Source organism: Nerophis lumbriciformis, linkage group LG38, assembly GCF_033978685.3.
Source record: "Nerophis lumbriciformis linkage group LG38, RoL_Nlum_v2.1, whole genome shotgun sequence".
Lineage (NCBI taxonomy): Eukaryota > Metazoa > Chordata > Actinopteri > Syngnathiformes > Syngnathidae > Nerophis > Nerophis lumbriciformis.
In genome coordinates, this window is record NC_084585.2 from 19,404,156 (window position 1) to 19,417,337 (window position 13,182).

Here is a 13,182-nt window from a genome sequence, read left to right on the forward strand (position 1 = left end):
GCTTTCAGCACATGTTTAATGTTGACATCTATAGTTATATTTTGATAAAGATGGGGAAAAACACATACTTGTAAAAGGTGCGTGCAACAGCAAGGGGCAGGCAACACACATGACAGGAGACACAAAGTTAAATCATGAAATGCAACCTTACCCAAGGAAAAACGATGCATATTTATCCGGGAGAGTCTCGATACAATGTCCTTGACCCAGTCTACAAAGAAGTTGTATACCTCCATGATTTTTTAAGTTTTCATCAGTTTTGTCGTGTAGAATGATGTCTGGAGCCCACAATAGTTCGATATGTTTGTGAGCTCCACTGATGAATAATCCAGAAGTAAAAAGTCTTTAAACACAACTACAGGCTATAATAACACCAGAAGAAAATACAAGATTTGTTAGTTGTTTTTAATTAAAACATTTTTAAAAAAAATCTCTAAACACTTGAAAAAATCTCAAAAAACTAAATTGTACAAAAAGCAGCAACAACTGAAAAAATGGCAAAACGATCCAAAAAATACATGTTAATACAATTAATAACAGATTTGTTTTTAAATGTATGTATGCATTTTTTGAACATTTAAAAAAAATTAAAATCATATCATATGAAATTACTCGTTGACGTCATGGTGTCCACATCCATAACCACACCCCCACCACCACAGGTGTCTTGGCAGTTTAGAGGAAACCCTGATCTGACAGGTGTGTGTGATGCAGTTTTTAAGGGACGCAATGCAAAAAAAGCACGTCAAACATCATAAGACAGGAGCTGTCTTTAAGGACTTACACCAATGACACTAGTCAAAGATCCTCTATACACCTTTACAGTAGGTCCTTAAAGACAGCAGAGCGCTTCTGTTTTCATTGAGTTTTTTATGATTCTATTTGTTTTTTGGTCTGGTTCAAATTTAAAGTTTGTCAGAGCCAGAACAATGAAGTTAAGGGGGAAGTCCCGCCCCTGTTGCGTAGTTTGGTGAAAATATGGCAGGCCAGAACAATTAAGTAGAATAGCCCTTGTTTAGACACATCCGCTGCTGTTCACAACATTAGGCACGCCTGCGACTATACAATCTGTAAATGTTCTCATGCTAATTTTAATATCCATATTTACTGCTTTTAGGACAGCAGGTGCCGTGTTTGGAGAAGGATTCAGAACATTTGTGTCCGACTGGGACAAAGTCACTGCTACAGTAAGTCGTCTGCTTCTTGATCTTCTTTGACAAAAACATGTCTCTAAAGTCCCAGTGTGCATGAAATATGGAGTACTGTGTATCTGCTTTAGTTTGGGGGTTTTAAAGTGTATATTTAAAAAAAAAAAAAGTTTTTGTTTTTATTATTTCTATGAGAGCAATCCCGGAACGTATTGTCGGACATTCAGCAGATCCATTATACTTTCAGAGCAGGAATGCTCAAAGTGGGCCCCCCGGGCCAAACTTGGTCCGTCGTGTCATTTAATTTGGCCTGCCAAAGGGTGGCTACCAATTCTAATACATATTCATACTGAATTATTTCAGGCCAAACGATCATTGATGGCATTTCCGCAAGGTTACACTGTAAAAAAAAAGTCAGTAGATTTTACTGTAAAAACCTGGCAGTTCAATCACCAGAAATTTACCGTAAAATCATCAGTGATACCATTTTTCCATTTATAGTTATGCACTCTAAAAACAGGGAACATTGATTTTATGGTAGGGCTGGGACAATAAAATAATATCAATATATATTGCGATAGACACGTAATTGATAGCTGTAAAAATGTGTTTGATAAAACGATATACTGTATATATAGTTTGGTCGGAAGAAACCGGAAAGAATGAATCATGATTGCTTGCATGAACAAAAGGCACTCGTGGTCTGGTAACCTAACAAAGCAGAAATTGGTCAGTGACACGCTGACAGCCAATCGCGTAACAGTATCAACTATCAAGTTTATTGCCGCCATCTTGCGGTCTTACTGTTGATTCTCTGCATGGCGTGAGAAGAGAAACTAAAAATTAGTGCTGCAGAGACCGAAGAAATTGTGGATGAAACAGGAAAAGTCACCTCGGCAGTGTGGCAGTTTTTTGGATAAGAACAGACTGTAGTCATCTTTTCTTTCCAACCCTCGTCCGTTCCCTATTCGGATGAACAGATTCAACAGGTAAGAACTAAATTGCAGGATTGTTTGAAGAAAATACATAACAAAATATAACAAATGTTCTACTTTGAAAATAATAATTTAGACCAATAATTTTTAAATAGTAATTGCTGCATAACTTACATTTATTTCCTTATTTAAATAAAAACAACAGATCAAATCACATGTCATACAGACCAGTTAACTTTGTGGGAGTAAACCTGCAAAAACATGTTATCAAGTTTCTTTATGTTTACATATTCACAACTGCACTAATTTGTTTTTATTACTTTATTAAGCATTTCTTACATACTTATTTTTGCACCTTAATTTAAAGAGGTTACTGTTACGAGTTCAATGGGATTTTAGAATTTTGTTTACATTGACCCCGAACGGGACAAGCGGTAGAAAAGGGATGGATGGATTGTTTTCCATGGTTATGTTGACATTCTCTTTTTTTCCTGCCTTGATAGCTGAGGGGATTATAATCAGAGGAACATCCAAACACCTCCATTAAGGCTTTATAAAAAATGCTATAAGTATATATGTAATGTAGTATCGGGGACATCCATCCATCCATCCATTTTCTACCGCTTATTCCCTTTGGGATCGCGGGGGCTCTGGAGCCTATCTCAGCTACAATCGGGCGGAAGGCGGGGTACACCCTGGACAAGTCGCCACCTCATCGCAGGGCCAACACAGATAGACAGACAACATTCACACTCACATTCACACACTAGGGCCAATTTAGTGTTGCCAATCAACTTATCCCCAGGTGCATGTCTTTGGAAGTGGGAGGAAGCCGGAGTACCCGGTGGGAACCCACGCAGTCACGGGGAGAACATTCAAACTCCACACAGAAAGATCCCGAGCCCGGGATTGAACCCAGGCTTACTCAGGATTTTCGTATTGTGAGGCAGACGCACTAACCCCTCCGCCACCGTGCTGCCCGTATCGGGAACATTTATAATACATTTAATATTTACGTATTTTGCTCATTTTAAGCATACGCAGCGCATTCATTTAAAAAAATTCATCACTTTAGCTTTTTTTCTGCTCACTGCAGAGTTTATGAGACCCAACAGACGTAATAAAACATCAACATCAACGGCGTGGCGCAGTGGGAGAGTGGCCGTGCGCAACCCGAGGGTCCCTGGTTCAATCCCCACCTAGTACCAACCTCGTCATGTCCGTTGTGTCCTGAGCAAGACACTTCACCCTTGCTCCTGATGGCTGCTGGTTAGCGCCTTGCATGGCAGCTCCCGCCATCAGTGTGTGAATGTGTGTGTGAATGGGTAAATGTGGAAGTAGTGTCAAAGCGCTTTGAGTACCTTGAAGGTAGAAAAGCGCTATACAAGTACAACCCATTTATCATTTACCTACTGTACAATGTCTGCAGTCATTAGGATGCTGACTAATAGGATGTTTTTACATTCCCGTTTAGATGAAGAATGAATCGTAATCCTTTTTTTGTGTCGTTCCCGCAATTCCCGGTTCTAAATTGGCTGTCAAAGTATAACATGTTGGAATACGTTTTCATCTTTCTACTATCCAGGTGAGAGGAATGATTTTTGATCTAGAATAAACTTCCAAAAGCAAGGAAGTGAGGAAACAACTTACCACTCGATGATGTAAACATAGGCACAAAAACTTGTGATCACAGCGCTGCTATAAATAGTTTGTCTATGTTGGCGCTTATAATACCAATATCACTAATACTTGGTTAATATTCATGTCAGGAAATGTAAATGGAGTATTGTTGGTGGGGTTTGGATGGTTATTTATTTATTTTTTTTATGGGAGGAATAGAGGACCTCCCATTAGCTCCGTTGGAAGCTGACTTTTATTTACGAGTTAGAATGCATTGAAAAAAATCACATCCGTCGTCATGTCTTTCATAATGATGGTGAACGATGGGCAAAATTCCCCCAAAAAGTGCAGTTTGAATAACTTTCATCAGACCAACTGCCTGTTGCTGAAACTTAACTATATCGTGACATGGAATCATTCCTGTGATATTGGATCATCTCCCCCTGTACCAACCAGGTCGCTGGACTGACTCTTTTAGCGGTAGGCGTGTATTCAGCCCGCAGTGCCACCGGAGTGGCAGGCCGTTACATCGAGGCCAGGTTGGGGAAGCCGTCTTTGGTGCGAGAGACGTCCAGGTTCACCGTGGGGGAAGCAATAAAGCATCCGGTCAAGGTAATGCATTTTAATTCAAAGCTATATTTTTCTTCTATTCACCAAAGTGTAGCAATATTATTTATACAAAGAATACTTAGAATAATATATAAGTATGTTTTTATAATTGTTAATAATAAATGACTTAAGTGTTCTTATTTGATTCATTTTAGACGGCAAAACGGCTGAAGAGCAAACCACAAGATGCCCTGGAAGGAGTTGTTCTTAATGTAAGTGGCAAACTATTCCATATGTATAGTATTAATATGTATTAATAGTGTTTTGTTCTTTTACATCTAGCCTACCCTGGAGGAACGCGTCCGCGATGTTGCCATAGCAACAAGAAACACCAGGCAAAACAACGGCCTGTACAGGAACATCCTGATGTACGGCCCTCCAGGCACGGGCAAGACACTGTTTGCCAAGGTAAACACTTTCTGACGTTGTAATGCAGGACCATGGGCTTCAGCTGTGACACACTCGTCTTTTTGGAGTAGAAGCTGGCAATGCATTCTGGGATGGACTACGCCATTATGACCGGAGGCGATGTAGCGCCCATGGGCCGCGATGGCGTGACCGCCATGCACAAAGTCTTTGACTGGGCCAACACGAGCCGACGCGGGTAATCTGCTTTACCCTTTTTTAAAACTGTATTTTTAGAATACAATATAAAAATACATTTTAAAAACAAGTTATATGTAAAAAATGTTTTTTTAAATAAAACTAAAGTATAAATACATAGTAATTATATAAAAAAATAAGTATAATATTAACCTTAACTTAACCTTATTTTAATTTAAAAAAATCAATGAATACATTTTAGAAAATTATATAAAAAATAGCAATTAAAAAAGCTACTTGACCTTTTTAATATAAAAAAGATAAAACATATTAAAAATTACAATGATAAAAAAGATACTTAATAATGTGTTTCTAAATGTTTCAAAAGTACTAAATATATTTTTTTAATTATACACATAAACATTGTAATGAAAAAATACATGAACAATTGTATAAAATAAATTATAATATTAAAACGATACTTAACCCTTTTTAATTAAAAAAAAGTTTTGAAAATGGTTTAAAAAATAAATTATAAAAATGCTACTTAACTGTTTTCTATAAATTGTTTTGAAAAATACATAGTAAAATATATTTTTCAGATTTAATAAAATATATGTTTTAATTATAAAAATACATGAAATATTTTACAAAATAAGTATAATAATAAAGAAATACTTAACCTTTTTTAACTTTGAAACATTGTACATTGAAACAATGTTTAATAATAAAAAGCTACATAACAATTTTTTTTACAAATTGTATAAAACAATACATAGTATGATACATTTTTAAAATAATACACTTAAAGAATGAATAGTAATAACAAGTTCCTAAATTACAATAATGAAAAAAATACATTAATTGTATTCAAAAAATATTATAATAGTGTTAATTATTACTTAGAAATGTTTGCTTTGTTACAGATTGCTGTTATTTGTTGATGAAGCTGATGCATTCCTTCGCAAGAGATCCACTGTAAGTTGTCATTATTTTACAACATTTGTGTATTTGTCTATTTGTTACCTGACCATAATTGTATGAAGCATTTCCAAACTGAGAATGACTCGACTTGTCGTCTTTTCATTTTTGCAGGAGAAAATCAGTGAAGACCTCCGAGCCACTTTGAACGCTTTCTTGTATCGCACTGGAGAACAGAGCAAAAGGTGACATGCCTCTCTAACATGCAAGTCTTTGGTCCAGCGCTAATACACCCCCCTCGCCCTACTTTTAGCCCTATTCCTACATTTTGCGCATTCCCATGATTGTCCCAATTACTCTTTACATATCGGAGTAGTGGGCACAACGAGGGGTAGGAGGTATGAATCTAGCTCTTCAGAGCGAGGGATTTCAGGTGCTTACTCGCCCAGGTAGGGTCAAAGAAAATTTCCCAACTTTACACGTTGGTCTGTAGCATTAGCTGGCTAGCCGCGCTGGCTAATGTACGGATAAAATACTGATGAAAAGCTTGCAAATTTGAAAACATTAACGTTACATACCTTTATAAAAATCACAAGAGACAACAGTAGTCAATAGTGCCTTCTTCTGCGTGTAGTTCTTTGTTTATTTATCAACCGAAGCATGATGAATGATAAAAAAAACTATCTCAACCGTTAACTCCATTGCTGCCGCGTTTGTTGTGTCGGGGCGGCATGGCGTAGTGGGTAGAGCAACCATGCCAGAAACCTGAGGGTTGCAGGTTCGCTCCCCGCCTCTTACCATCCAAAAATCGCTGCCGTTGTGTCCTTGGGCGGGACACTTCACCCTTTGCCCCCGGTGCCACTCACGCCGGTGAATTGAATGATGAATGATAGGTGGTGGTCGGAGGGGCCGTTGGCGCAAATTGCAGCCACGCTTCCGTCAGTCTACCCCAGGGCAGCTGTGGCTATGAAAGTAGCTTACCACCACCAGGTGTGAATGATTGATGGGTTCTACATGTAAAGCGACTTTGGGTACTTAGAAAAGCGCTATATAAATCCCAGTTATTATTATTATTATTATTATTAATGGTGGGACTAGGGTTCTGCGCTAAACCGCTACTAATAAACTACCATGGTACTAAGGATACTGCCTTTGAAAGATGCCATTACTTGTTTTTCATCCACATATGCTGCTGTGTGGTAGTGGCGTTGCTGAGCCGGGGTGCATGAGTGTGTCAACGCGCACACACTGAGCGCATACAAGCATAAACAAAGTGGAGAGGAGGAATGGCAATTCTACTGGTTAATAAAGATGGTGCATGAAGCGCAATATGGAGGTATTTGGGCTTCTAAACTACCGATAAATGTGACGCTTTAAACACAAGCGTGGTGCTTTAAAACATGCCTCGCCAAATGTCTCAATACAGGAGTTTAAAGAGTGACAGGTAGACAGCTAACAGCTCCCCTGCTGTGCACAAGACACTAACAGCTCAAAACTGTTACAGCGCCCTTGCTGTGCACATACAGCATTATCTATATGTGCACATATAGATACATTACCAATTATTAGCGCAGTCCAAACCGCCTACGTAGCGTAAACTAGTGCAAGTGCATTTCGTAATATCAAAACAAATTCCCACTATTTCATTTTTTTTAACCATGTGTGTTTTACCTGTCACATGTCTTATCTGTGTACTTTATTGTATTTGTCTTAAAGCACAGCTCAAAATTGGCAACCATAAATCAATGTTAATAAAGCTTTTTATTCTATTCTTACCTACATCTAGATTAAGGCAGGCTGTTTGTAATCATACATTTTATCAGAAGTTTGTCTGTTCAAATGAAGGCAATAATGACATTTTATTTTGAAAAGTATCGAAATACATTTCGATATACAGTTTGTTATTGGGACAACACTCGGTGGGACGCATGTGCAAAAGTAACTGCGTAGTCGCTTGTATGCCCGAACGTAAACAAAGCCGTGACGTAGCAAGTGGTAGGGAAGATCACAAAGCTCTACCCCTTGTTGCTTCATTTTTAAGGGTACAGAGGTAGTGGATGAGGGTGAACATTGGTATTGGGTTTTAGTCACGCCTCTAAAGTTTTTTCTTCCCCTCAAAGGTTCATGCTGGTGCTGGCTAGTAACCAACCCGAGCAGTTTGACTGGGCCATCAATGACCGAATCGATGAAATAGTCAACTTCGCTCTGCCAGGTCTGGAGGAGAGAGAGAGGCTGGTGCGCTTGTACTTTGACAGATATGTGCTGGAACCCGCCACCGGAGGGAGGCAGTGAGTACAATCTACAAACTACAATTTGCTACTCCTGTTAACTGTATTTTTATTTTTTTAATTTTGTTTTACTGTACCTGCAAAAAACATGCAAGCAGTCTGGACCAGGGGTGCCCACACTTTTTCAGCAAGCGAGCTACTTTTTAAATGACCAAGTTGAGGTGATATGTACAGTCGTGGTCAAAAGTTTACATACACATGTGAAGGACATAGTGTCATGGCTGTCTTGAGTTTCCAATAATTTCTACAGTTCTTATTTTTTTGTGATAGAGTGATTGGAGCACATACTTGTTGGTCACAAAAAACATTCATGAAGTTTGGTTCTTTTATGAATTTATTATGGGTCTACTGAAAATGTGACCATCTGCTGTGTCAAAAGTGTACATACAGCAACATACATGACCAATTTTGGTGATGTAGAAAAGTTACAATCAAATCAAATTAGCTTCCTGGCATGGCCTCTTAACTTCATGTGAGTGATTATGATTGACGACACCTGTTGACTTCTCTGAGCCCATTTAAATAGGGCTCATGTGATGCAGTCATTAGACTGCGTTACAAATGCGACAACGAAAAAGTCAAAGGAACTCATGAATCATTGACTTGAACAAGTCAGGAAAGGGATGGGAGTGCCATCTCCGGGTTGGGGAGGAGACCCTGCCCCAAGTGGAGGAGTTCAAGTACCTCAGAGTCTTGTTCACGAGTGAGGGAAGAGTGGATCGTGAGATCGACAGGCGGATCGGTGCGGCGTCTTCAGTAATGCGGACGCTGTATCGATCCGTTGTGATGAAGAAGGAGCTGAGCCGGAAGGCAAAGCTCTCAATTTATCGGTCGATCTATGTTCCCATCGTCACCTATGGTCATGAGCGAAAGGACAAGATCACGGGTACAAGCGGCCGAAATGAGCTTCCTCCGCCGGGTGGCGGGGTTCTCCCTTAGAGATAGGGTGAGAAGCTCTGTCATCCGGGGGGAGCTCAAAGTAAAGCAACTGCTCCTCCACATCGAGAGGAGCCAGATGAGGTGGTTCGAGCATCTGGTCAAGATGCCACCCGAACGCCTCCCTAGGTAGGTGTTTAGGGCACGCCTGACCAGTAGGAAGCCACAAGGAAGACCCAGGACACGTTGGGAAGACTGTCTCCCGGCTGGCCTGGGAACGCCTCGGGATCCCCCGGGAAGAGCTGGACGGAGTGGCTGGGGAGAGGAAAGTCTGGGCTTCCCTGCTTAGGCTGCTGCCCCCGCGACCCGACCTCGGATAAGCGGAAGAAGATGGATGGATGGAAGTCAGGAAAGTCACTTGGAGCCATTTCAAAGCAGCTTAAGGTCCCAAGAGCAACTGTGCAGACAATTGTTCATAAGTATAAAGTGCATGGCACAGTTTTGTTACTGCCACGATCAAGAAGAAAACGCAAGCTATCACCTGCTGCTGAGAGAAAATTGGTCAGGATGATTAAGAGTCAACCGAGAACCACCAAAAAGCAGGTTTGCAATGAATTGAAATCTGCTGGAACACAGGTGTCACAGAGTCCACAGTCAAACGAGTTTGGACTGAGAGGCTACCATGCAAGAAGGAAGCCCTTGCTCCAGAAGTGACACTTTAAGGCTCGTCTAAAGTTTGCTGCTGATCACATGGACAAAGATAAGACCTTCTGGAGGAAAGTTCTGTGGTCAGATGAAACAAAAAATTGAGCTGTTTGGCCACAATAACCAGCAATATGTTTGGAGGAGAAATGGTGAGGCCTTTAATCCCAGGAACACAAGGCCTACCGTCAAGCATGGTAGGGGAAGTATTATGCTCTGGGCCTGTTTTGCTGCCAATGGAACTGATGCTTTACAGATAGTAAATGGGACAATGAAAAAGGAGAATTACCTCCAAATTCTTTAGGACAACCTAAAATCATCAGCCTGGAGGTTGGGTCTTGGGCGCAGTTGGGTGTTCCAACAGGACAATGACCCCAAACACACATCAAAAATGGTTAAATCAGGCTAGATTTAAGGGTTTAGAATGGCCTTCCCAAAGTCCTGACGTGTGGACAATGCTGAAGAAACAAGTCCAAGTCAGAAAACCAGCAAATTTAGCTGGACTGCACCATTTTTGTCAAGAAGAGTGGTCAAAAATTCAACCAGAAGCTTGTGGATGGCTACCAAAAGCGCCTTATTGCAGTGAAACTTGCCAAGGAACATGTAACCAAATATTAACATTGCTGTATGTATACTTTTAACCCAGCAGATTTGGTCACATTTTAAGTAGACCCATAATAAATTCATAAAAGAATCAAACTTCATGAATGTTTTTTGTGACAAACAAGTATGTGCTCCAATCACTCTATCACAAAAAAATAAGAGTTGTAGAAATTATTGGAAACTCAAGACAGCCATGACATTATGTTCTTTACAAGTGTATGTAAACTTTTGACCACAACTGTATATATATACATATGTGTATAGATGTGTGTGTGTGTATATATATATATATATATATATATATATATATATATACGTGTCATAAACTTACAATAAAACATGCTTTTGTTTCGTGAAACTATAATTTTGTGACCGTATTTGACAGTCTGCTGCAACATTCCTGCAGTGTTCCTTGACCAGCAGGCTACACGCTCCCAATGGCGCAAGAAACCGCAAAAAAAATACATAAAACCGCAAAAGTAACTTGTTACCCTCATTTTTCCAGAACGTTCATTAGTTATGGACCAAAAATCACAGAGAAATGATGACTTTAGTGTAAAGTATGTCAAGTGTTGTGTATTTGTAATCACTGCGCTATGCCTGCGCTTTTAGACTTAGACAAACTATATTGATTCACTATCATCTATTATTACACCCAAAATGTGGAGCAGCCCCATGCTGCACAACAGGGCATTTTTACACCCTGAAAAACTAACCAGGTAGCGCAAACACATAGCATCAGCTCAACATTAGTAGTAGGCATGTCGCCCTGTAGTCACGTGAGTTGTCAACTCACAAGATCAGTTGGCCATACTCTTTATCCTCGACTCTGGTGCTTCACCCAGTGGTGTCCTTCATGTACTGCAGAGTGTTTTATCTATTAAAATGTTTGTTTTCCCGTAGGAGGATGAAGTTGGCGCAGTTCGATTACGGTAAAAAGTGCTCTGAGATAGCCAAGCGAGCAGAAGGCATGTCTGGCAGAGAGATCTCCAAATTGGGCGTGGCCTGGCAGGTACCGTATGTCCCCTTAACCTGGCATTGAACTCAGCATTTAGTCAAGTTTTAGTTGATATCAGGAGTGTCCACACGTTTACCACTGTGGGCTGCATACAGAAAAACCTTTTCGTTTATTTACACCAATGAAAAGTAGGCCAAAATATGCAACGCTATTTAAGATTCCTAATGAATCATAGAACAATTCTATACGGACTAATAAACATTGTTGGTACTATCCGAATGAAATATTTTAATGATTTATTTTTAAGTTTGCATGTTCTCCCCGTGACTGCGTGGTTTCTCTCCGGCTACTCCGGCTTCCCCCGGTGGCAACTTGTCCAGGGTGTACCTTGACGTCCGCCCGAGTGCAGCTTGGGATAGGCTCCAGCCCCCCGTTACCCTGAAGGGGACAAGCGGTAGAAAATGGATGTATACTAATATTTGGTATTGATGTAACTAATGAATGATTACTAATTGATTACTTTTTCAAAGTTGATTCCTCTTTTAAATGTATTAGTTGGAAAAATAGTTATATTTTATATAATTTTAACATTTTAGTTATATAATACATTGTTTAATTAATAAAGTACAGCTGATTATCCAAACATTACATCAACATGAAATAGGGAAGTACATTTTTCACTGATTAAATAAACAATTTACTCTAAAGTCAAGTTTTTCCACAAAATAAAGTCCTTGTTTATCAGATTTTTAATCAGTCTGTCATTAGTCCTAATATTGAATATCTTAATATTTTTAAAGCTCTTTTGAATTCACAAAATAGCTTTCTTACCTTTTGAATTACATTTTAAGTGTTGTTACTCCACCTTCATAATGATGTGAGGCATGACATGTTTATGAAAAAAAAGATAAGGTCACCTTATGCTGCATTCAGGGCACCTGGGAAATCTTAAAACCCAGTTAGAGGCTGTAATAAAAAATAAAAAAAACCGGACCTTTTTGATATGTTGTCACAGGCAGCAGCTTATTCCTCTGAAGACGGTGTTCTGACGGAGGCCATGATTGATGCTCGTGTGGATGACGCTGTCAAGCAGCACCGACAGAAGATGGACTGGCTGCACGCCGAAGAGGACGCTCAGACCAAGACTCTCACACCTCCGCCAGCAGGGGGCGTCGGCAGCAAAAAAACAGGCTTCAATCTGCCCTTTGGTGAGACGCCTCAGGTCCTCTCGCCGCCTCTCCAGGGGTGCGCTGGAGCTCAGGAGAGGACAGCACAGCCTCACAGTTCTGCCCCAGCTGGAGCAGATTGCAAAGACGACCAGCCCACTGCTGGCAGTAAAGGTGGTGTGGACAAGGCCAGCTCTCCAAAAGACGGAACTCCCGTTTGAGTCGTAAATTAGAGATAAGAATCTTGATCGAGTCGGTCATCGTCTTGTAGACACGTTGGACTCACTTTGACAGGTTCTTCGATTACTTTGTGGGAGTTAACTAACCTCGTCTGTAACAACGGCATATAAAAGGTGCACAATGGAGACGTGAATGATTAAACTGATGTTTTGTTTTATAACATGTAACTTGTTCATCACTGAGATTCATTGCTGTTTTGAGACTGGCTTATTGCATACCAAGTAAAGATGGAATAAAAGGAAACAGTTGCTAGGGGTGCATGGTATGAGCAATTATGAAATCCTACCGCCAACATTAAAAAATATCTCCAATGAGCAGAGATTACCAACACTGTGCTGTTAGTGTGCAAATCAAGCTCCATTTCTCCCAACTTGTAGGATGTCGTACATTTCCTGAGCTCACAATGAAAACAAACATGGTGTCAACCATGCAGGACTTCACCATTTTGCATGCTATTTGCCTCAGTTCTACAGATATTTCACCAGGGGGAAAAAAGCCTCAACACATCAAACCTTGCTACTTCATTAGAAATCTGTCCTAAAAGGCCAGATGATCATATTGAAGTAACGGTTT

General features: G+C 40.0%; 1 protein-coding gene across 1 annotated transcript in view; it reads left to right on the forward strand.

Annotated features, from left to right (window-relative positions):
- atad3 (ATPase family AAA domain containing 3) overlaps window positions 1-12,920 on the forward strand; it is a 30,938-nt gene extending 18,018 nt beyond the window's left edge. Inside the window, exons 7-16 of the mRNA XM_061932827.2 lie at window positions 1,118-1,187; window positions 4,160-4,315; window positions 4,468-4,524; window positions 4,595-4,720; window positions 4,792-4,916; window positions 5,782-5,833; window positions 5,951-6,021; window positions 7,897-8,064; window positions 11,149-11,257; window positions 12,219-12,920. Of these exons, the coding sequence (XP_061788811.1) occupies window positions 1,118-1,187; window positions 4,160-4,315; window positions 4,468-4,524; window positions 4,595-4,720; window positions 4,792-4,916; window positions 5,782-5,833; window positions 5,951-6,021; window positions 7,897-8,064; window positions 11,149-11,257; window positions 12,219-12,590 (1,306 nt within the window). The 3' untranslated portion in view covers window positions 12,591-12,920. The remainder of the gene's footprint in view (window positions 1-1,117; window positions 1,188-4,159; window positions 4,316-4,467; window positions 4,525-4,594; window positions 4,721-4,791; window positions 4,917-5,781; window positions 5,834-5,950; window positions 6,022-7,896; window positions 8,065-11,148; window positions 11,258-12,218) is intronic.
- The last annotated feature ends 262 nt before the right edge of the window (window positions 12,921-13,182 follow it).